This window comes from Phodopus roborovskii, unplaced genomic scaffold (genome assembly GCF_943737965.1).
Source record: "Phodopus roborovskii unplaced genomic scaffold, PHOROB, whole genome shotgun sequence".
Taxonomy (NCBI): domain Eukaryota; kingdom Metazoa; phylum Chordata; class Mammalia; order Rodentia; family Cricetidae; genus Phodopus; species Phodopus roborovskii.
The window spans coordinates 531,557-556,612 of record NW_026126599.1 but is presented as its reverse complement, the minus strand read 5'-3'; the positions used below and the strand labels follow the sequence as shown (position 1 = coordinate 556,612).

The window sequence follows — 25,056 nt, the reverse complement described above, 5'->3', positions numbered from 1 at the left end:
TGGGCCTCGCTGCTGTCCCCAGCCTCCATACCCTCCACAGTGGGTAGTTTGCCCTAGTGACAGGAAAGGACGCACACCCCAGCAGTAGCCCCAAGACCTGCTTTATTAACCCAGCCTGCACAGCTCTGGTTTGGACCACATACACAGGTCAACAACCCTGACATTTAACAGCTGCTCAAATGCTGACAGGCAGACAATAGTAGGAAAGCCAGAGCACACTACTCCTCAAAGAGGGCTGCCAGGAAGCCCTCTGGACCGTCCCTCTGCTGGGACTCCCCTCTCTCCTCTGGCTCTCCAATGTCTTCCATGAGTTCCTCCAAGTCCAGGTCACTGGAACCATCATCTTCAGGGGGGAAGATTACTGCCTCCTGTGTCAGGAGCTCCTGAGGTCCAGGACCTTCCTTTCCCAATGGATGAGCCCCATAGCCAGCTGGTGGGGTAGGGTGCTGAGACACAATTTTAGTTTCTTTCTGCTCAGGTACGGTGGTAGCTGAGGCCTTGCTTTCAGGAGCCTTAAATTTCTTTTTAGGGCCTAAAGAGAACAAGGAACAAAGTTGAGAGTCCCTTTAAGTCACCTATCTGGAGTTTTACAGCCAGATTTCTGAATTCTTATGTTTAATGCATCTGAAAAGATAATCGCCATCTGAATGCAGAATACAGGCTCTCAGGTCACACGTAGACTCTAGCCTGTGTCAGCTGGGTATCCAACATGGGTCTTGAACAAATCTGAAACCTTCTGAGCATTAGTGAATTTGAATTTGAAATGTCAAGAAGCTGGAACGTTGGCTCAGTAGTTAAAACAACTTGCTGGTCTTGTAGAAGGCGGGGCCTCAATTCCCTTTCTCACATAGTGGCTCCCAACCACCTATAACTCCAGTTCCAGAGGCTATGACATCATCTCCTGGCACCAAGTATGTATGTGGTGCACAAATATATATGCACTAAAACACCCATACACATAAAAACCTTAAGTACATATTAAAAATAAATAAATAAAATGTCAAAAACCTAAGGCCCATTCTATGAGATGGAACACATACCTATCACTCTTAAAGTCTCAGGATCTTTGAGAAAGACTAGGGCAGGGCAAAAGATTGTATAAGAGCCAGAGGTAGTTGGAACAGTATTTTCTGAACACAATTGGGCAATTGCCCATATGAACTCACAGTGATTTTGACAGCAGGCATAAGATCTGTGCAAGCTTAAGCCATATAACATTGCAGTATGTAAAGGACATGAAATCTTACTAGTAGCTGTGAAGCTACCGGCATTGTTTTTGAAAAGATTTAATTTTATTTTATGTGTATGGGTGTTTTCCTTTTCCCTGCATGTACACGCATCACATATATGCAGTACAAAGGGGTCAGAAGAAGAGTCATGGATGGTTGTGGGCAATCATGTAGGTGCCAGAAACTGAACCTGAGTCCTCTGGAAGAGCAATCCCTGCTTGATTTAGCTTAGTATCTGATTAGAGAAGGAACGTCAGTTGTCTTTAATGACATGACTGATCCCTTGGTCAGCCAACTACACTCCAGGCCAGGCCCCACTCCCAAGACTAGCTAATGGGGCCTGATGGGGTGAGGGGCAGAAGAAGACTCAAGTGAGTTCTAGGAAAGGTAGGGTGACACAGAGAAACCCTGTCTCAAACCCCACCCCACCCCCCAAAAAAGAGAAAGAAAAAATTCTCAAAAGAATTAACAATATTACGTTTAAAAAATCAGGAGCTGAGCATGGTGACCCACACCTTTAGTATCAGCACTTGGGAGGTAAAGGCAGGTGACTTCTGTGAATTTGAGGCCAGTCTGGTCTACAGAGTAAGTTTCTGGTCAGCTATGGTTACACAGTGAGACTGTCTCAAAAACAAAACAAGTTGGTGAGATGGTTCTGTGGGAAACCCACGTGGTAGAAGGAGAGAACTGACTCCCTAATGTTATCTTCTGGCCTCTACTTCTGCACCATGGCATGCACCATGCACACACAGACAAAACAGGTGAGTGTAAAATGCCAAGTATCTAGTCTTGGAACAGTTGAAAGACTTAGCAGGAACATCACGGAATGAATTCAGAGAGCTGCCTGCCTCTGCCTCTTGAGTGCTGGGTTTCCATACTAGAACTGGGCACAATTAAGTTTATAAAGTATGTTCTATGTTCAATCTGAGACATGGCCCTTCACTCAGAATTTCATATGTTCTTCCCCACTCCCCCTTTGGTGTTTTTGAAAAAGGGTCCCACTCTATAGCCTAGAACTCATGTGTAACATGGGCTAGCCTCAGCTTCATAATCCTCTTATACAACAGAAAAGCAAGAATTGTTGAAGAATTGATCAGAAATGACCCAGGGAGGGGAGATGCAGACAAGGACTTCCTCTCCCTGGCCTTCATGTCTCTGAGCCCTACCTGGATGGTGCAGCTCTGAATTCCCCTGTTCTTCTCTCCCTCCCAAAGCGCGTCCAGGAGGGACTGTGGTCTCGCTGCCCAGAGACTCCTTCACAGTCTTCTCTTTTGAAGTCCCATCTTGTCCTCCTGCTGGGCCTGTATAAGCCCCAGCCATAAGCATGAAGAAAATTTGTTGATGGCTTGGCATGGCAGATGATGACCACACATTTGGCTTCTGCCTTGTTCTACATCTCTGGCTCATTCTCTGTCTAGCAGTTCCCTCAGTAGCCTCCAAGTCCAGCCACCTTGACATGCTGTCCCTTGGTCTTCTCCCCCACTATGGTTATCCTCAGAATCAGCCTTGGTGACCAAGCTGAGCCCTACACTTTTAGCCTAAGACTTTGAAAACAAGAATGAGGAGCTATGACTTTCTCCCTGGCATCAGCCCAGCCTGTTCTCTCAGGTCCTGGAGATGAGATTCAGTCCAGCACAGCTACCGGAAAACACTCTGCCTCTGCCCTCCCTCCCTTTAGGACTTGCCCCTTTCCAGCTGCCTTCCTTACCTCTGGACTTGGTTTTTCTGGTCTGTATTTTAGCTGGCTTGGGTCTAGGCAAAGTTGAGTCCTTCAATAGGGAAAGAACAGAAAAAGGCAAATTGAATCACAAAACTCTTCCCAAAAACTGAGGAGGCCCCTAATCATGTGATTCCCATGCAAACATGAGGAACTGAGTTCAATCTCTAGAACACACATACAAAAGCTGAATGGTGAGTTTTAGGTTCCTGTGAGGGGGAACACTTATAATCCCAGCACTGAGGACATGAAAATAAGTGCATCCTTGGGGCTTATTACCTAGCCTATTAAGTGGACAAGCTTCAGTTCTATCTCAAAAACCAAGATGGATGGCACCTGAAGAATGATGCCTGAGACTGACCCCCTAGCCTGGCATGCATTTACACACACATGTGTGCACACCTACACACACATACTCTCATTTTAGTAGAGGTTTGATTGCAGCCTGATGTAGTTTAATCTGTATCAGGACAGAGGAAATGTGTAGTCGCTTTCCCATCTTGTTTAGTACCAATCAATGCAAAGATTGGATGCATAAGAAGAAATTAGCCTGGGGTGGGTAAATTAGAGACTATGAGATGGCTCAGTGGCTCCAAACCTGACAACTCCAGTTCAACTGGAAGGGCCCACAAGGTAAAAGAGAGAACCAACTCCCTCAAATTATTCTCTGGCCTGCATTCCCACCCCCAAAGTAAGTAGGTGTAATAATAATTTTGTAAAGAGGTAAACTAAAAGAGAAGTAGAAAATAAATGTTTCGAAGTGATACTAAGAAAATGGGTGACATCAAACCCAAAAACAAAACAAAACAAAAAAAAAATCAACAAAGCCTGCCAGTGGTGGCACATGCCTTTAATCCCAGCACTCGTGAGGCAGAGGCAGGCGGATCTCTGTGAGTTTGAGACCAGCCTGGTCTAAGAACTAGTTCCAGGACAGGCTCCAAAGCCACAGAGAACCCCTGTCTCAAAAAACAAACAAACAAAAAAAAAAAAAAAAAAAAAAAAAAAAAAAAAAAAAAATGGGTGACATCTTAAGTTGCCACAAAGGAGGAAGGAGTGTTAAAAACAACTAAGGGTTCCCCAAAATTACATGAAGAACCAAAGAAACGCAGCACAAATTGAGACTGTGATCAAAAAGGAATTTCTGAAGGGCTGAGAAAGTCCAACTATGAGGAAGCAAAGCCTTCCTTCCTGGAGCTCCTCAGGGTGGGGCCAGACAGTGCAACCTGGGGCTGGATGGTTCACAAGACACCCCGAATCTATGCCAACCACATCCCTTCAGGAATCCCAAGGAAAAAGTAACAAGAACTTCTTTAAACCAGTATTTGAAGCTTTGCTTTCTTCTCTTCTTTCTCCTCCTTCTCCTCCTCTGAGTCCTTCTCTTTCTCCAGACAAGACTCAGGGCTGTTGGACTCACGGAGCATCAAATCTAGAAGAGGGAAAGGAAGGAAGACTTGTATCCAAGATGCATTAGGTGAGGTGGAGGTGATTTCAGGAAACTCATTTTCCAACCCTGCCTGAGTCCTCAGGATGGTTTCCATGTCACCATGACCCCACTCATCACTGCTCACCCACCTGTGTGGGCCACAGTCACAAGCACTCCCACTAGAGAATCTGGATGGGGCAGATGATGCAGGCTTGGGTCCTGTGGAGAGAAGAGGCTCTCCACCCTCCCACCCCATCCTCCTACCTTTCCCTTCCCCACTGCCGTCAGATCCATTGTATCGACTCCAGAAACCAAACGAGTTAACCCGCTCCTGAGGAACCAAGAAACAACAGTATCGCCCACCACCCTCCCAGGCCCAGCTTTTCCCTGTCTTCTAGATTCTAGTTGTGACAAAATCTGCATTCATTTTCCAAACTGTTTTCTCTTGAAGTATCACATTAGCTTTATCTGAACCTTTAATGGAGATTAATTGTAGTCTCTTTCCTGGCTTATTCATGATGGAACAAATAACTAGGAAAGAGAAATACACATGTCATTCTCTACCCCACCCCTGCTCCTTTCAGAGAGATCTGAGGGTAAAACCTGTGTTTGGGCTAAGAGAAGACATCACCTGTCCAAGGTTGTGGAAAGGGGTGAGTGGCTTCAGCATCAGGGAAAACTGGCCAGGAAGGAAAGGATAAGCTCTAAAATAAGAGCAGCAATGGGGAAGGCTACCAGTTCCCTGCTGTAGGGTGGCAGGAGGAGTAGATTGAATGGGACCCAGCATGTGGGCTGAGCACTTGCCCACCTGAATATTGATCTGTTCTGCCTTGTGAGCCATTGCTATCGCTGCCTCCAGTTTCTGGTTGTAGTCCTTGTTCCTGCATTTTTTCTGAAATAGAAAGTTAGAATTCATGCTAAATATACGTTTAAAAAATAGTCAATAGAGAAACTCTCAAATAGCTAGTAATTCTTGAAATTATTCAATATGGGGCTAGAGAGATGGCTCAGCAGCTAAGTATTGTTGTTCTTCCAGAGGACCCAAGCTCAATTCTCAGCATCCACATCAGGCAATTAATAATCATCTAAACTCCGGCCTTGGGAGGTATGAAGCTTTGGGCCTCTGTAGGTACCTGCATGCATGCGCACACACCCACAATGAAAAATAAAATAAATTTGTTTTGTTTTGTTTTTTTGAGACACAGTTTCTCTGTGAAAAAATCCTGGCTGTCCTAGAACTCATTCTGTAGACCAGACTGACCTTGAACTCACCAATATCTTCCTTTAAAGGCATGTGTCACTACTGCCTGGTTTTTCTTTTTTTAATAAAATTTTTAAAAGAAATATTAATCAGTAATAATATTAGAAAAATGACCAAAACATACCACTACCTACCAGACATTATCACTTTTTTTTTTTATATGCAGGATCACACACTGTAACTCAGTTTAGCCTGGCACTTATTGGCCTCAAACTCACAGCAACTCTCTTGCTTCAGCTTCCTTAATGCTGAATTATAGGTGTGGATCACCATACCTAACTTAGACATTATCTTAGCTACAGGTGCTTAACTATCAGTTCCAGATACCGACACAACACTCTGCTCAGAAACAACACTCTCCTTCCCAATAAACTTGTGACATTTCAGTGCCTTCTCCACAGTGACCCACACAAGGATTTGAGAGCAAAGCAGACAGAAGTTCAGGTGACTCCACTTTTCAGTTCCTCACAAGTTCCCCTGAACCAGCAATTTAATGTTCATGGTTCTATTGAATAGGAGGTGTACAACAAACATTTCTTCTTCCTACTCCATAATCCCAAAGGTCATCTCATTAGGCTACAGGATCTCTGCTCACTTTAAAGCTAGTGAAACCCAAAATAATTACAGGGAGGAAATATGATTTAGATAAGCACATGCTTCTCAACTAGGGAAGACTGTCACCCAGAAAATGAGGTTTGAGAACAATTCACAAGGTTTGGGAACAATTTATGTGGCTGTCACAATGAGAAGAGGGCAAGACATATGGTACAGGATGCTGCAGTGCCCAGGTGTGCTAACACCTGCATGCAGAACAGGTGCAGCTAACACATGCATTCAAAACAGGTGTTGATAACACCTGTATGCAGAATAGGTGCAGCTAACACCTGCATGCCAAAAAGATTCAAGCTAACACCTACATTCAGATCAGGTGCAGCTAACACCTGCATGCAGAATAGATGCTGCATGCAGATCAGGTGCTACTAACACCTGCATGCAGAATAGATACAAGTTAATACCTGCATGCAGAACAAATACTAACACCTGCATGCAAAACCAGGTGCTGCTAACTACACAGCAGAGGATTATTTGCATCAAGATGCTCACAGTGCTGGAACTGAGAAACCCTGAGTTAACCTGGGCCCTTATGGTTGCCACTCCCAAACTGACTCAGAACATGGTGTGGTGGTACTTGCCTGTAGTCCCAGAATTTAAGAGGTTGGGGACAGATGATCAGAAGTTCAAGGTCATCCTTGACTACATAGTGAGTTCCAGGCCAGCCTGGGATATATGAGACCCTCTCTCAAAAAAAAAAAAACCAGCAAAGAGTCACATAAAGAAACCTGAAACCCGTTCCCTGTATCACAATAGATACCCAAAGTTTGCTCACCCCTCTGGCTAGCTCCAGAGACAGCTCCTGGAAGTTCTTCAGCATACTGACTGGGATCCACGCACGAGAAACAGTTTCTCCAAAATATGTCACATGATACTTGGACTGTAACAAAAGATGGGCTTGTTTGGGTTCCTGCCCTTCCCTCTGCTTTTCCCTTGTCAGAAATGGTCGAGAAAGACAGGGTGGAGAGGGATTCACAGGGAAGAAGCTGGAGCTCATATGCTCCCTGAGCCCTGGCTCACCTACCCAACTCACTGCACTGTTCCGCTACTCTGACCTTAGGAATCCCAGGCAATGTGTACTGAACAAAACAAAAATGCCCTGCTAGGAAGCAAGTGTATCTCGATGCAAGTTCATCTCTATATATGTTTATCTTCCCTCCATATCTGTCATCCTCATTAAGTGACTGCTTCCACACATGTCTACTGGCTAAATCTATGTTTCTAACTCTGAACATGTTGGGACTGATATGTAGCTGCTTGGGCCAGAACCAGGAAACTCACCGGCAGGGAATCTAGATGAGACGCGAAAAGAAAATACTCCCCCAAGTCAGGATCAGTTTCTATCATGCCTGGCCACCTGGGGAAGAGAGATGGGAGGAGAAAGGACCAATGGTTAGAACACAACTTCATCATCATGCACACATGGAAATGAACAAGATGTTTTGTAGAAAATACAAATGCTATACTCTGTTAGTCCCTAGTAGTACTCACTACCAAATGATTGGCATGTCTTCCACCAATATAAAAGAGAGCTCAGTCATCCTAACATGCCCGTGGACAGAACCTCTGGCTGGAGACATCACCAGAAGAGATGCTAACCTACTCATCCTTCTCATGCCTCTCAAGTCTCAACATTTTTAAATGTCTTGAAGCAGGGCTTGCCGGCAATATGACTTACAATCCAGGCACTAGGAAAACTTAGGTAGGGTTTCAAGTTCAAGGCCAGCATTGTCTCAAAAGCAATGCAAAACAACACATGAAAGTGCTTTAGGTCCTCCTTTTTTTTTTTTTTTTTTTTCTGACTCACTGCAACATCAATGGACCTATTTTTTCCAGAGATCCCACCTCTACCCAGGAACCTACAGTCTTCCAAAGCCTTCCAGCTTAGCCCTCACTTTTTCCTCACTGATGCGCTTTCTAATGAAGATACCACATCTATGACAAACGATTGCCACATCCTTTCCTTCCCACATGACTCTACCACTCCCGTGTTCAGGAAATGTTCTCTGTTATGGTGCCCTACCAGGGATAACCGTATTGCTTGGCCCAGATGATGGACCCTGGAACATAGGAGGCATAGGCCACGTCGCTCTCACATCCTGTCCAGGTCTCCTCAGGAATATCACAACGATTGTAATTCAGGTCTGCCAAAAGAGAAGGACTGTAGACATGGGAGGCTCAAAGGGTCAAACTAGGATGAGGGCCACAGATAAGGCAAAGGGAAGTGGTACAGGCTGCAGGTGGGAGAGAAGAGAAACCCACAGAGGAAACGCAGCTAGAGTCAAGACAAGTGGTGCCTCCAAAAACAGATAAGTGTTCGCACCCCAGAGTGACCTGTCCCTTCTATGGAGCAGTGTGGGGGTGGTTTCTCTAAGAGGCTTTCTCATCTAAAAAATAAGTGCACTGGACAAGATGGCCATAGTCTGTCCCAATCAGTTTCAAACATTCTAGAATAAATGCTAAGCTCACTGGGTCTTTCTCACTTGCTTTCCCTCACATGTCATATATCCCTCTCTATCCACAATCCAACACCAATATTCCAGGAAGCACAGATACAATCAGACAAGGCTGACATTAGCGGAGTTCACTCAGTATAGAAATACAGGTTCCCAGGCCACCCATGCCTTCCTCCCCCCAAACAGGAAAATCCTCCCTTCCCAGTCCCTACAAGGACCCCTCAATGTCAGCCACACCTAAGCTGTACCTAATTGAAAGGTACATGCTGGGAAAGAAACAGAGCAGCAATAAAAACTGAGGGGTGCATTTCCATTGCCTTGTACCTGGATTCTGATCACAAGACCAATTATCTGGGAGAACTGAGGGATCAATGTCTCCACGTAGCTGCCGCCATTTCTCACACTTTGGAGAGGAACACTGGACCCAGATAAGACACTGGCCTGTGACAGGAGACAAAAACATGCTCTTCTTCTTCCATCCAACTAAATTGAATATAACTTTCCCGATGGCCACTGAATCATATCTGAGACATAGTAACGGTCAAGTCTCTGAATTAAAATGGCAGAGTGAAAGCTCAGAAAAAGCATCAAGATGCTGAAGGCAACCTAACTTGGTGACAGAGCTGACCTTAGAACTCAAGTCCTACACTGTGATACTCTTCCTGTATTGACATCAAATAGAAAGGTTGCTGAAGCCCTGCAGTTCAAAGTATGCACAGTTTCCCCAAGGTTTAGTTTTCAGCACCCACATGAGGCAGCTCACAAATGCCTTAACTTCCATTCCAGGGCATCTGATGTTCCCTTTTGGCCTCCATAGGCATTTTGCTCATGGACACAAACCCACACTCTGACACACACAAACACAATATTAAAACTTAAACAACAACAAAGACACTTTATAGGTTGCCTTAGGGCTGGAAGTATAGCTCAGTGTTCTGTAGAATATTCTTAATTTTTGCAAAACCCAGGAGTCCATCCCTGTAATCACAAAGAAGCAGAAAGCTTGAGGCTAGGAAGCTGCTTTCCTTGGAAGTAGGAGAACTGAGTTAGATCCACATTCTTCCCATGTAAAAAAATGCTGGGTATGGCGATAGGTGCTTGTAATCCTGGCACTGGGGAGACAGAAAAAGGATGATCCCTAGGGCTCACTGGCTAACTAGCCTAACCCTATTTGATGAGTTCCAGGCCAGTGAGAGGCCCTGGGTCTGACTCTCTGACATAGCACTAATATTCTCCAAATACTAACCAGCACCTCTTTTGTGCACAATACCTGCAATTCTAATTCTTATTTAAATCTCAACAGATTTATCTTTCTGCTATCAAATTACAAGCTTGTGGGGCTGAACAGATGTCTCAATGATTAAGGGCACATACAGAGGACCACATAGGGCATCTCTTAACTAACTGCATGTAACTTCAGCCCTAGAGATTGTCTTAGTCAGGGTTACTATTGCTGTGATGAAACACCATGACCAAAGCAACATGGGGAGGAAAGAGCTTATCTGGCTTAAGCTTCCATATCACAGTTTATCATCAAAGGAAGTCATGAGAGGAGCTCAAACAGGGATGGAACCTGAAGGCAGAAGCTAATGCAGAAGCCATGGAGGGTGCTGCTTACTGTCTTGTTCATCATGGCTTGGTCAGCCTTCTTTCTTATAGAACTCAAGACCACCAGCCCAAGGGTGGCACCACCCACAATGAGCTGGGCCCTCCCCATCAATCATTAATTAAGAAAATGCCATACAGGCTTACCTACAGCCCAATTCTTTTTGGGGGAGGTAGTTTTTTGTTTGTTTTGAGACAGGGTTTTTCTGTATTGCTTAGAAGCCTGTTTTGTTTTGTTGCTTGTTTTGAGACAGGGTTTCTCTGTATTGCTTAAGAGCCTGTCCTGGAACTAGCTCTGTAGACCAGGCTGGCCTCAAACTCACAGAGATCTGCCTGCCTCTGCCTCCTGAGCACTGGGATTAAAGATGTGCGCCACCACTGCCTGGCTGCCTGGAGCCCAATCTTATGAAGGCATTTTCTCAATTGAGGGTCCCTCTCCTCTGATGACTGTACCTGTGTCAACTTGACATAAAACAAGCCAGCCCAGGGACCTCATTTCCTCATCTGGCCTCAAAAGGCACTGCAATCATGTGCACAAATCTACATACATATATTTAAAAACAAAATAAATCTTTAAAAAATGACAAAGTTGCATCCTTTAGGTCCAATGCCCAGAGTTCATCCTCCTCCACAAGACACAGGTCTGGATCCAGATCTATTTTCTTAACCCCCTTCACCTTATTTTTAAGGCATGATCTCTCTGAACTTGGAGCTTCCTGATTCTGCCCGTACTGGGCTTACAAGCACACACCCTGCACCTAGTTTTTTCACATGGGTTTTAATAAAGGCTCAAACTCAGATCGTCAAGCTTGCTCATCAAGCTCTTTCCTGACCAAGCCATCTCCAAGGTCCTCTATCTTCATTTTGATACTGGACACTAATGACTGCCCCCACTCAGCCACTACCTCAGATCTCTAAGTGGAATCTGTTCCTTCTCATGCTCCTCACATCTCTCCAGGTAGAAAGTATAGAAACTTCTTCATTCCCACAGCCACTAGGCCTGTCTCCTGTAGAAGCCATCATTCTCTGAGATGCACTTTATTAGACACTAGCTAGCCCTACTGCCTCCTTCACAAGGATGGTAGCATCCTACTCAGTCTTTACCTCTCCACTTCGAGCCTTCAGTTCAGATGACAACCACATCACAGGACTACCTCACAAGCATCCCATTGGTGTCTTAGCCCTTTCCCACACCCCTCCTCAGTAACCTACTCCACTCCTGCATGACCCAGCCAGTCACTCGGGAAAGCACACACACTCTCGAGTCATATGTTCAGTCAGCCTCTGATAGAAATGCCTTGTCCTCTCCACCTCACTTGCTCCACTCACTTTGTCGCAGTCTCCAGCACACCAGGCTGTCCCACCCACTCCAAGAGCATAAGGACCTCAGGCATCCATGTGGAATCTAGGCACAGTAGTGCACACCTTTGATAGGTAAGATAGGATCCCTGGAATTCATTGGCCAGCCAGCCTTGCTGAATCAGTCATGTCCAGGTTCAGTGAGAGAACTCATCTCAGCATATAAGGTAGAGTGTGAGTGAGGAAGGCAGCTAAGGTTAATCTCTACTCGACACACACACACATTCTCACACATGCACACACGCAACATGCGCGCACACACACCCACATACAAAACATTTTATATCATCAAACAATGTTTCGCCTGTAAATTTGCTGTGTTAAATTTTTACCCACTGTCAAATTTTACCTCACCCATATCTAATCTCGTCTCTCAGAATCATCAATCACACTTAATTTGGGTCCTTTCAAAATATCATCATATTACATACGAATCATTTCTTAAGCAATTTATCTAAAAACAAAATACTAGGGGGCTGGAGAAATGTCTTGGTGGTTACAATCACTTGTTTTTCCAGAGGGTCTGGGTTCGATTCACAGCACCCACATGATGGCTCACAATCATTTATAACTATACTTCAAGAGGAGTTAACCTCTTCTGGTCTCTGCAGGCACTAAGCATGCACATAGCATAGACATATATTCATACAAAATAACCACACACATAAAATAAAAACTAAACAAAAAATACTAGTTGGGCATGACATGTTAGCTAGAAATGACAGTTGTTGGGCCTGAGGTGATGTTCAATCGGTCCTACGTTTGCCTAGCATACATGAAGCCCTAGAACTTCATTAACTCGGGTGTAGCAGCTGTCATCCCAGCAATTAGGAGAAGGAGGATTGGGAGTCCAAGCCCAGCCTGGACTATAAGAGATCCCGTCTCTTTAATAAAAAAAAAAAAAAAAAAAGGCAAAAATCAAACAAAAATCACCAAAAAATTGCCCCTAATAGCTTGGTATTTATAGAGGTGATCTAGCAAGCCTAAAGAAGAGAGCCTGGCTCTTAAAACCACACACCCAAGAGAGCACCAGCAGCTTTTTGTGCCTGACAAATTTTAAAAGAAAAAGAGAACAAAAGGTTGTGTGGGTAGGGAAGTGGGGGTGGATCTGAGAGCTGTTGAGGGAAGAGTGAATAAGATAAATATATTAAAAGAACTAGTAAGAAATGAGCAAGAGGGGAAAAAGAAAACCTGTTTTCTGCTCACCATGTGCAAGTGTGTGGCTGCATGGCAGTGGCAGTGGAGACTGATGTAAGCCACACACACTCAGAGCATTCTGGTTGCGTGCTCATTTCTGAGAGGCCAGCTTCCTGTTCCCTAGTATACCCCTTTCTCCTGTGTCCTCTCATCCTTCTGGCACTTTCCTTTGCTCAGTTCTTTTTTTTTTTTTTTTCCATCCAGTCTCAAAAAGTCAGAGTTCCAAAGCTCGGCCAAAGATTGTCTCTCCTCACGCCACACTTTCCCCTAAACCCAAGTTTATTCATCTCCATAGTTCTGAAATCCATTTTTCATTCCTGACAATACACAGTTGTGTACTTCTGGATTCTGTTATAAATTAAGTGCAACTTTGCTCTTTGACACCTGTATGCTATTATGTCATATGGTAACATTGTATTGTACTAATTTTTGTGGTACTGACAAGTGAGCCCAGGACAGTGTACACACTGAGCAAAAGCTCTACCACTGAGCTACTCACCCACTCCTAAGACATCTGGGATGTCTTAGATGTCTCACATATTAAATGTCATCTAATACATCTCATACATTAGATGCCAAATTTTATGCACCTAAACCAGAATGTTTAATCTTCTCCCATGGTTTCTTCTACTCCATTTCCTGTCACATACGTGGTATGCCAGACACCGATCTTTTTGATATTTTCCTCTCTTATACTCAACCAATTACTAATCCTTACTCAGTTCTTGTGATTCTATCTCTAAAACATTACAACACCATACACTTCTACCTCTGCTTTCATCATCCTAATCCAAAGCTGCGGTGCTCTCTTGGGTGTGTGGTTTTCCACTGGAGTGTAGACAGTTTCCTTTAAGGTCAAGGCCATCTTTTCATGGCCACTATACATTCTGACAATAGTACTCATTTAGGAATGGGTTTGTCCTCCTCCACACTCCATTCTCTGATGAAGATCATTTTCAATCATTACATTAAAAATGTCATTCACCTGGATACAGTCCACCAATGGCTTCTCACTGTCCTTGGGATAAAATTCTCACTACCTGGTGTTTTCCTTTCAAAGATTTAATTTATTTATACTTATGTATCTGTGTAATGTATGTATCTGTGTGTTTGCACATGAGTGCATGTGCCCATGGAGGCCAGAAGAGGGCATCAGATCTTCTACAGCTAAAAGTATATGAGTGGTTTGAGCCACCTGACCTGGGTGCTGAGACTCACACTCAGCTCCTCTGAAAGTGTCTATGGTATTTTCTTTTACTGGGTTACTGCTTATCTCTGTTGTGGAATATTATTTTAACTAGGTAAAGATGTGTTACATTTGTTTATGTTGCAGAATAGTACTTTGACTGTATGAAGGTGGTTATTCTGCATTTGTTTAACAATGTAAGGATATGTGCTTAATTATGTAAAGATGTGTTGAATTTGTTTCACCTTGCCTGCCTAAGGTACCTAATTGGTCTAATAAAAGGCTGAATGGCCAATACATAGGCAGGAGAAAGGATAGGCAGGTCTGGTAAGCACAGAGAATAAATAGGAGGAGAAATCTAGGCTCGGGAGAGAAGGGCAGAACAGGAGAAGGAAGAGGAGAGAATGAGGAAGACATCCTGGGCAAGAAGCCAAGCAGCCACCAGCCAGCGGACAGGAGAAGCAGTGGAAGTAAGTTACAAAAAGGAAGAAGAAAGCCCTGAGTCAAAAGGAAGACAGAGAAATGGGTTATTTAAGTTAAAAGAGCTAACCAGAAACAAGCTTAAGCTACATTAAGCATTCAAAACTAATAAAAAGCCTTTGTATCATGATTTGGGTGGTGGTCCAAAAGAAAGAGCCTGGTATAAATTTGTTTTTATTTATTGAGTCACTACCTAGCTCTTTCCATTTTTTTCAAAGCTACTCCCCATACCTCATCCCCGTGATCTCAGAACTCCAATCACATGGGCTTTTTTTCAATACCCAGAATAAACCAAGTCTTATCTTACCTAAAACTTTCTCCTACCCTCCACTTAGATAACTTCTAGTTGGTTTTCAGGTTTTAGCTGAAACATACTTTCCCTAGGGAAAAAAAGTGATTCATTTACCGAAAAAAAAATGTTTCGGTTCTCCTTTTGAGAAATAATCCATTTACATCTTTCCTTTGGGTGATTTAAGCCCACACAAGTGATCGCCTGAAGAGATCACACTTCCAGCTCCTCCTTTAGCATGTAACTGCATTAAGTCCTTGTTTACTACCATGATGGTGCTTGCAGTCTTTCAAGAGTGTCTCCCTAAGATAAGCAAACCAATTTATGCTTTTACAATAAAAATTGTGCAAATATAGGGATGAGGAGATGACTCAGTCAGTAAAGTACTTTTCATTGCAAGTGCTGAGTTCAGTCTCCAGAACCCATGTAAAAAGACGACAAGCACAGGGCTGGTGAGACTACTGAGCCTGATGGTTTAAGTTTGATCCCTGAGACCCATATGATAGAAAGAGAACCAATTCTTGCAAATTGCCTGAGAACTCTGCATAAGTCAAGAGCATGTACACACACGTACACACACACTGTAACTTAAAAGTTTCTTTAAATTCTGGGCACATGGGGAAATATTTGCAATCAGCACTGGGGAGATGGGAACAGGTGGATTCCTAGGCTCACTGGCCTGCCAAGCTAAGCCTACTTTGTGAGCTCCAGGCTAATGAAAGCCCATCTCAAAACAAAAACAAAAACAAAAACAGTTCCTGAGGAACAACAGCTGAAGTTGCCTTTGGCCTACACGCACATATGAACAAGCATGTACCTGCACACACATGAACAAATACAACATGAATGCACATATGTACAACATGAATGCACATATGTACACATTAAAATTTGAACTATGTACATATATACATATTATCAGACACTAGCTGAATTTTTATTCCACTGGTCCTTATACTTACTATTCTAGGTTGTTGTTTATTTTTAAGACATGATCTCAATATATACTTTGGCTGATCTGGAGCTCACTACATAGACCAGGCTGGCCTCCAACTTACAGATATCTGCCTGCCTCTGTCTCCTGAGTGCTGAGATTAAAGACATGGGCCATCACACCCAGCTTGATTTTTTTTTTTTTAATGCATGTGAGCCTGTTTTCTTCCAATTTATTTTTTATTTTTTTAAACTTACTGATAAATTATGTGATCTATTTTATTTCTTATAACCAAACTTCTCAAGGTCATCTTCATTATTTGATACATACATCTATCATCTATCTGACACTCTAAATTGTAGTTTCTCTTAGGAAGGGCATATCAGATTGGCTCATCATTTTTTGTTGTTTTTGTTTTTGAGGGGTTTCTTGCTTTATTTTGGTTTTTTGTTTTTTGAGATAAGGTTTCTCTGTATAGCATTGGCTGTCCTGGGACTAGACTGACCTCAAATGCACAGAGATCCCCCTGCCTCTGCCTTCTTATAGGTGTGTGTGCCACCACACCCAGCCCAGCTCATCATTTGTCTTTGATAGTTTGTTTTATATCTATGTGTGTGTGAACGTGGGTACAAGCGTGTAAATGCAGGCCATGTGCATGCCACAGCATATGTGTGGTCAAAAGACAACTTTGCCTTCTTTGAGATGGTCTCTCATTTTTTTTCCTCTCTGTATATGCCAGGCTAAGTAGCTATTAAGCTTGTAGAGATTCTCCTATCTCCACCTCCTACCTCCCTGTAGGAACCCTTCATTTACATGTGTGTGCTACTGTATTAAGGTCTATGTGAGCTCTGAAGGTATGAACTCAAATCTTCATATTTGTTTGGAAAATATTTTATTAACTGATCCATCATTGTTCATCATTTCTTGCCCCTATATCTGGCACATCATATAAGTCACTAGTAACTACTATGCAAAGAGTAAGTTGGTAAAGGGATTCAGTGGCAGACTGCATGGTTAGCATATACATTGGGTTCATTCTCAAGCCAAGGAAACAGAAGTTCCTATCTCATCCATCCTTTCCTTCATTCCATCAGAGACTAACATCTTCAACCTTCCTGATAAAGAATAAGTTCTCTGGCTCTTCTCAGCCCTACCTCTTCAGCCCTCCCGCTTTCCTTTGGTATATAACTGTGTTCAAGTGTCTACCTTCCATAGATGGCATTGCTCTTATTTGCCCATACTATTACTGTTGTGTTGCTTTTCTACTCTTCATTGTGGTAGTGGTGGTTTGATCAAGCTAGGAAACTGTCTACCACTGAGCTGCTTCCCTAGTCCTCTCTTTCACAATGAAGTTATAAACCTGACATGGCAGCACATGCCTATAATTTAGCCCTTGGGAGGTACAGACAGGAAGATCAGGAATTCAAGGTTATCCTCAACTACTCGGTGATTTCAAGGCTAACCTGGACTACATGAAACACAGTCTCAAAATAAAAGGAAGTTATAAAAAAGAAAAAACATACCATAATTCTCACTTCACTCCCTTTTATCTACCTTTCCTCCTTCTTACTTCTCACATCTAAACTAAAGGTGATGGTAGTAGTAGTAGTAGTAGTGTGTGTGTGTGTGTGTGTGTGTGTGTGTGTGTGTGTGTGTGTGTACATGGATACATGTGTGCACATGCATGTGGAGGATACAGGTCAACATTGGCTGTGTTTTTTTAATTGCTTCTCCACCTTTGAAAAAAGTTTTGAAGCTGGGCAGTGATGGTGCACATCTTGAATTCCAGCACTTGGAAGGCAGAGGCAGGTGGATCTCTGAGTTGGAGGCCAACCTGGTCTACAGAGTGAATTCCAGGACAGCCAGGACTGTTACAAAGAGAAACCCTGTCTGAAAAAAAATTTAAGATGGTCTCTCACTACACTTGGCATTCACTCATTGGTCTTGACTGTCTGGCCAGTGAACCCCATGGACTCTCCTGTCTCATCTCTCCGGGACTAGAACTACAGGAGTGCACCATTATGAGGGTGCTTTTTATGTGGATTCTAGGGATCTGTCACAGGTCCTTATGCTTCATGGCAAGCACTTTACAACCAAATCATCTTAGTGCCAATTCTTAACCAACCTTGACCAACCCATATACCAGCCATAATGAGACCCTGATAGCTTACTAATTGTGATGTGCTTGAGCACAATCAGATCATCATTCTGTGACTTCTCTGTGGTTGCATTTGACAAGACTGGGTATACTCTCTCTTTCATGAAATTCTCTCTCACCTGACAGGGTTACACCACCCTCTCCTAACCATTCTATTCTCTTTTCTGGCCACACCTTTGTTCTCTTCCTGGACACCATCTAAAGTACCCAGTCCAGAGTGTGGACTGTGAGAACAAATAACCAAACAGATGAAATCTTTCTATTTCTTCCTCTTTCCATATCATCTCAGACGCAACTGTGAAAGATAAATTACAGTCTCTGTGGTTCCCTCTAACATCCTAGTTACTGCATATCTCCTCCATCTTGAATTTTCAGCCCAAGTTTTTCCAGGCTCTGCTGAGCTCACCAAAGCCACCTTCTTCTCTCTGCTGGCCCTTGATCTGAGAAGGACCCTGAATCATTGTCTTCTGCTTGTCTTTCAGAATGCACTCACGTCCATCTTGGATTTCCTCCATTTTCTCATCTTCTGGGAAAATAAAATAACATACTGTGAGGTGGGGAGAGACAAGGATCTTTGTAGGCAATAAAAAAACAGTGACATAACCACCAGAAAGTTTCAAGCCTGGGGCAGAAAGTCTTAGCATACCCATTATTTCTTGAATAAGTACTTGAACCAGGATCCAAAGACAACTGGCTTGGGCTGACAAGACGGTCTTCCCCAGAAGCCATAGTGGAAGGAGAGAACTGACTTCCAAAAACTGTCCCCTGACCTCCACCCATACACCACATCATGTGCATGCCCTCTACTAATAATAAATAACATTTTTAAAATGCAAAGGGTATCTGGGAGCTAGAGAGAAGACCCTAGTTTGGCTCCCAGGGCCCACTTTGGACAACCCACAACCACCTATAACTCCAGCTGCAGGGGACCCAACATCCTCTTCCGGGTTCTGTAGGCACCCACATATACACAGTACACAGACACATAAACACACTTACATACACGTAAATAGAAGATCTTTTTAAAGGCCATATAATGACACTTACCAGCTTTCTTTTTTCTTTTGCTTAAAGAAAGTCTATTAAATTTCTTCTTAGAAGCCAGCTGGTCTGGCTTAGATGTCCTAATCTCAGAGTTCACTTCCTTTTCTAGAGAAGATGCAATCTCTGGAGTATCAGGTATTATCACCTTCTCCCTGAAAATGATATTGTTTAAATAAAAAGTTTTCAGAGAGACACTGCCATTCCAATCCTTTGAAAGAGACTCCAGGGGTTAAAAGTAAAACAGGAATTCTAGACTGGACTGGGAAATGTAGCTCAGTGGTACAGCACATACTTAGCATGCACTAGGAACTGGGTTTAATTCCCAAAAGACACATTCAAGTCCCAAGTCTCCTAAGGTCTCCTGAGGTCATATTATCCAACTTGTGGCACATTTCCTTCCTAACTCTAACAGGCATCTGTCCTGAGCTAAGAGAAATCAGTATAAGTACAATAGATGACTAAATAAACAGGAAAACTGGGCACCAGTTTATATCCACCCGGTGTTCAATTTGTCCCTCTGGGATAAACTTACCCATCAGCATTTTCATTATCAGTGGCAGAAGAAGCAATTCCTGGCTCTTTGTCTGATTTGGTAGGTATTATGGGTTGGACACAGGAAGTCTCTGCAAAATTAAGGCCAGACCCCAGCCCTTCCAAAACAAAGTATTACAAGCAAGGAAGAAACAAAACAAAACAAATGCTCTAGTATTTCTAAACCACAGCATTCCATTCAAATATCATACCCTTGTGCTTCAAAGAGTCTACCTTTGGTATTTTGTCATATGGTAGAACTTGAAATCATTACAATTCAAGAAAAACTAAAATCCATATTTTTCTGCAAGCTTTCCATATTGATCAGCCTCATTCCAGGGCAGCTAAGTAATAATGTAATTGTGTATAATATGTACTATATTTTATCTTATTTTTCCTCAAACTTCTTTTAAGAAAAGTACACCCACAAATATCTTATATGAGACCATTCTCCTTAATCACGTGACCTTATAGAAAAGGCCCCTAAGACTATGTAACAGTCCTTTTTTCTAAAAATCAAACCAAGGGCTGGGGAAATAACTCAGTCAATAAGTGCTGCTTTACAAGTATGAGGACCTGAGTTCAAGTCTCCTAACCCACATAAAATCAAAATAAAACAAATCAAATGTGGTGACATACACTTGTAATCCCAGCACTGAGGAGACTGGAAAAGGCAGATCCCTGAGACTTCCAGCTGCCTAGACTAGCGGAACTGACTAGGCCCCAGGCTAGTGGGGGACACTGTCTCAAAAAACAAGGTAGAGCCTTATGAATGACAACTAAGGTTGACTTCCAGCCTCAATCCACAGGAGCAGACACATGCATCCATACCTGTACTTATGTCCACCTACATACATTAGCACAGCACACATGAACCTGTGAATACACTTAAACATAAAGACATTACAAAAATGGTAATAAAAACCAAATCCCTAAAAGGAACCAAACCAATATTAAAAATATGCAAAACTTGTGCCAGTAAGATGGCTCAGCAGGTGGGGTGCTTACCGCCAAGCCCAGGACCCACATAGTAGAAAGAGAACAAGTAGAAGAGGATGCTTACAAACTGTCCTCTCACCTGTACACACAAACCATGGCATGCATGCTCACACACACACACACACACACACACACACACACACACACACACACACACTAAAAAAAATAATAAAATGTAATTTAAATATACATACTATACACACATAAAATACATTCTCCAAATCTGGACAAACTATCTTTTCTAAGTAGACTGCAAACATATATGAGTAAATCAAAATTGCATTTGGAAAACTCAGGTGAGGCTACATTGATTCTGAAGTCAGTATCACCTACTTTCCCAAAGACATTTCTTTCCCTTTTCTTTCACATGACTTAGCGCAGGCCTATTGATAGGAGATTAAATATCTCAAGTATCATTTGAGACTTTCTCAGGAAGATGGGAGAAAAAGAAGCTGTCAGACTTATACTACCCCTCAAATGACAGTCACTCTGCTTTTTCTCTTCACACCAGGCCATACCCAAGTACTCCTGCAGAGACTTCCGTAGTACAGTCTGGAAAATCTCTTCAAATTCTTCGTTGGTAAGGGCTTGTTTTTCCTGCAGAGATGGAAGGAAGGAAAACAGCTTGCCTAGCATGCATCAGGTCTTGGAGTCATTCCTCAGTAACACCCCCCAAAACACACACACACACACACACACACATTCCCCCAACACAAAAAGATTCTGTTTATCTGGCTTATCCAGGAAACAGAGCAGGAGGGACTGTACTACTAGAGTGTGATGTACACCTTTCCTTTCTTCTCAGCTAGCTTGTCTTGAGCCTTTCGCTTTTTCTCCTGGACTCCGCTTGGACCATGTTCTGTGGTTGTCTTCTGCTCCTTCTTCTTTGAGCTGGCTTTGGGCTGGCTTGGCTTGGCCTCTGCCTCTGGAGAACTGGTCCCCTGGGTGTCCTCCTTCCATGAGTCAGCCTGAGGGCTCACACTATGTGATTTTTGTATAGGTGGGGCAAAGGTTTTCTTTGTCCCCTTTTCATATTCTGAAGAAATATGATCAAATGGAAATTAGGAAATCGGTGTTTAACAGAGATTGCCAAACACTGCCTGTGGAGTAGTCAAATCGGAATTAGCTTTTAACAAATCCAGATTTCTCCCCTTAATATTCCATTCCCCAGCCCAGGAATTTGTAATCTGACAAGATTAGCTGGTTCTAACATACTCCAAGTTTTCTACCATTAATTCAAAATGATTAAAACAAACATGTAGGAAGGTGAATTATTCAAGTATGAATTGTTTTTTTCTTAAATAGGTTCATTTTAATTTCATGAAAATAAACTTTAAAAAAAACTACTGAGCACTTAGAAACGACTCAAGGCTTAATCTTTTTTTCTAAAAAAAAATCTATTTTTAATTTTAACTGATCAAAATGCATACAAGAATGTCCCTGAACTAAACAAAACACAATAAAATGCCCAAGGCCTAGTCTGATGCTATCTCCTCTGTGAAAAGGATACTGATCCCACCAGGTATAAGTGATAATCTATTTATTCTGAGCATTTTTAACACTGTACTTCTCTAGTGGCATTCAGCATATTTAACTTCATATTATCGATACTTAAACACATTTTTCTCCATGTGAATCCATATATTCTTTGGGCATGGCTGCTTTTTAAAGATTTATGTATTCAATTTTTTTACCTAAGTGAATGTGTGTGCAGGTGCATGCAGGTGTTCATGGAGGCCAAAGGGCATGCAATCCCCTGCATATGGAGCTACTGGCAGCTGTAATTGCCTGATGAGTATTCTGGGAACCACTGCCTGATGAAGATTTTGGGAACCACCCCTGAGTCCTCTGGATGGGCAGCGAGTGCTCTTAACCACTAAGCTGTATCTCCAGTCCCGAGCAGCAGGGCTGTTTCTAAGTCATATTTATTTTGCTCAGTGCAACTGGCAAAATAGTAGTTTGAACAAAGTGAACAGAATTCATGGGACTATAATCCCCCTTTGAAGGAAAGGATGGATAAAGGGGGAAAGGGAGAGAAATGTATTAAGTGAATGTCTCTAATCCTTGGCTCACCTTTGTTATTCTGTGATGCTGCCATCATTCAGCAGAAACTACACTTCCCTTGCCTCTGTTAGAAGGAAAGAAATTGTTATTACTTTGGTTAAACATAATTTAAACTTTATTTTCTCCATGTCTTCTTAGATTTAAATTTCTCTGGATCCAGGACAACACTTCTGCCTTGTTCACTCCATTCCTACCCTGCATCAGTACTGACTATTTCCCTGGGCATGCATAAGTTGCTGTTTTGAAGATTAGCAGCAATGCTTGGTTTTATGGTTTTTCAGTACTGGATATTAAATCTATGCCTTTGTACATACTAGCCAAACAAATGCTTTACCTGAACCCTATCATACACAGAAAGAAGGAGAGAGAGAGATAGAGAGGAGGGAAAGAAAGAAAGAAAGAAAGGAAGGAAGGAAGGAAAAGATAGCTTGGCAATTAAGCGCATTTGTTATTCTTGTTGACTGGGTTTCAATTCCCAGCACCCATAGAGTATTTGACAACCATCTGTAACTCCAATTCAGGGGATCAGATGCCTTTTGCTAACCTTGGCAGGCACCAAGCACACAAATGATGTACATACATAACATTCAGGTAAAACGCTCACAAATAAAATGAATAAATCTAATTAATATTTTCATAAAAAAGGAAAAAAATGATGGAGCATTATTGCACTATTACATAAATAAGATGTAGCAATTCCATAAGCAGTGATGTATATGTAGTAAATAGCTTCCCTTAATATAAAGTTGCTCACAAATAAAACGAATAAATCTAATTAATATTTTCATAAAAAAGGAAAAAACGGGGCATTATTGCACTATTACATAAATAAGATGTAGCAATTCCATGAGCAGTGATGTATATATAGTAAATAGCTCCCCTTAATATAAAGTTGGAATGTAATGAACATTACTTTCAAAAAAAAATTTTTTTTTGAAGACAGGGTTTCTCTGTGGTTTTGGAGGTTGTCCTGGAACTAGCTCTTGCAGACCAGGTTGGTCTGGAACTCACTGAGATCCACTGGCCTCTGCCTCCTGAGTGCTGGGACTAAAGGCGTGCACCACCACCACCTGGCTACTTTTAAAAATTCTAACCCAATCAGTAAATAAGAGAAAGTCAGGAAGTTACTTTTTGATAAGTCAAGCTGCTGCTTCCTGTTTGAGATGAATTTGCTTCTTCTACAACAGCAAATATTAAAAAGCTGACTCACAGAGAAAAAAAAACAGTTAATAAAAATGCAAAATACCACCTTGCACTTGTTAGAGTGTGAAAGTAGAAACTGACAATGTCTCATATCATTTTCCACTTTATATTTTTGAGGCAGGTCTGTCAGTGAAACAGAGCTTGCCATTTCAGATAGTCTGGCTGGTCAACAAGCCCCCAGGACCCAACTGTCTCCACCTCCCACAGACTACACCACTACGTCCAGCTTTTTGTGTGGATGCTGGGGATCCTCTACTTATGCAGTAGGTATTTACTTGCTGAGTTATCTCCCAAGTCTCCATAGGTTTTAATTTCTCTTTTCTCTCAAGAGAAATGAAAAGAAGACAGGAAGGGAAATAGAAAAAACAACAACAAGGAGACAATCCTAGCTGCAACAATGGAACAACAGCTCTACCATCCAGGGCAAGTGCTTGCTGCTCTTCCAGAGAACCCAAGTTCAGTTCTCAGCATCTGTAATGGGTGGTTCACAACTGCCTATAACCCCAGCTGTCCAGGATCTGTCCCTCTTCCAGCCTCTGCAAGCATTCACACATATGTGGTTTGCACACATACTTTAAAAATAATAATAATAAAACTTCTTGGATTCCTCTGCAGATTTTTAAGAGTATAAGAGACCAAATCTGGTATGCTGGGTATGATGGCATATATTTCTAATCAGAATGAGAAATTCAAGGCCAGCATGGGCTACATGAGACCATACCTCAGTGAACAAAAACAGCAGGGAGGGGGACTCATAAGACCCCCCTCTCCTTGAAGATCTGAAAGCAACACTAGTTGCTAAGGAGAGAAACATTTTCAATGATGAAGCCACCGGTAAGATGGAAATAAGAGAAGATAGTTAGGTTGACTATAGTTGAAATATATTATATACACGTGCAAATTTAGCACAATGAAACCATTATTATAGATAATATTTTTTAAATGTTTACAAATAAAAGTTTTAAATATACCTGATGAAATTACTTAATTAAGTGCTGCCATTATTTGTCAAAAAAAATCAATTAGGAGCTGGCTCAGTCGTTAAGAGCACTGGTTGCTCTTTCAGAGGACCTAAATTCAACTCCCAGAAACTACATTAATAGCTCACAACTATCTGTAATGAGATCTGGTGCCCTCTTCTGGCAGACATGCAGGCAGAACACTATACATAATAAATCTTATTTAAAAAAAAAAAAAAAAAAAAAAGCATTATCCACCTTACCATGTCCTCCTCCTGAATATGCAATTATTCCCTCTTTATATTGTTTCTCCATTCTTTAAAGAAAAGCCAGCCCTTTGCTATTGTCTA

The 25,056-nt window shown here is 42.2% G+C and overlaps 1 protein-coding gene across 1 annotated transcript; it reads right to left on the bottom strand.

Annotated features, from left to right (window-relative positions):
- Positions 1-179: 179 nt before the first annotated feature.
- Zcwpw1 (zinc finger CW-type and PWWP domain containing 1) lies at positions 180-22,689 on the bottom strand. The gene is made up of 16 exons (XM_051205285.1): positions 22,554-22,689; positions 21,269-21,516; positions 20,999-21,077; positions 19,483-19,573; positions 18,954-19,102; positions 18,313-18,432; positions 9,023-9,139; positions 8,266-8,386; positions 7,524-7,599; positions 7,018-7,122; positions 5,178-5,261; positions 4,634-4,700; positions 4,281-4,372; positions 2,938-2,998; positions 2,396-2,530; positions 180-532 (listed from the first exon to the last, which is right to left on the bottom strand). Exons 1-16 carry the CDS (start codon positions 22,579-22,581, stop codon positions 219-221), a joined length of 1,887 nt encoding a protein of 628 aa, XP_051061242.1. The 5' UTR covers positions 22,582-22,689; the 3' UTR covers positions 180-218.
- Between the last annotated feature and the right edge of the window lie 2,367 nt (positions 22,690-25,056).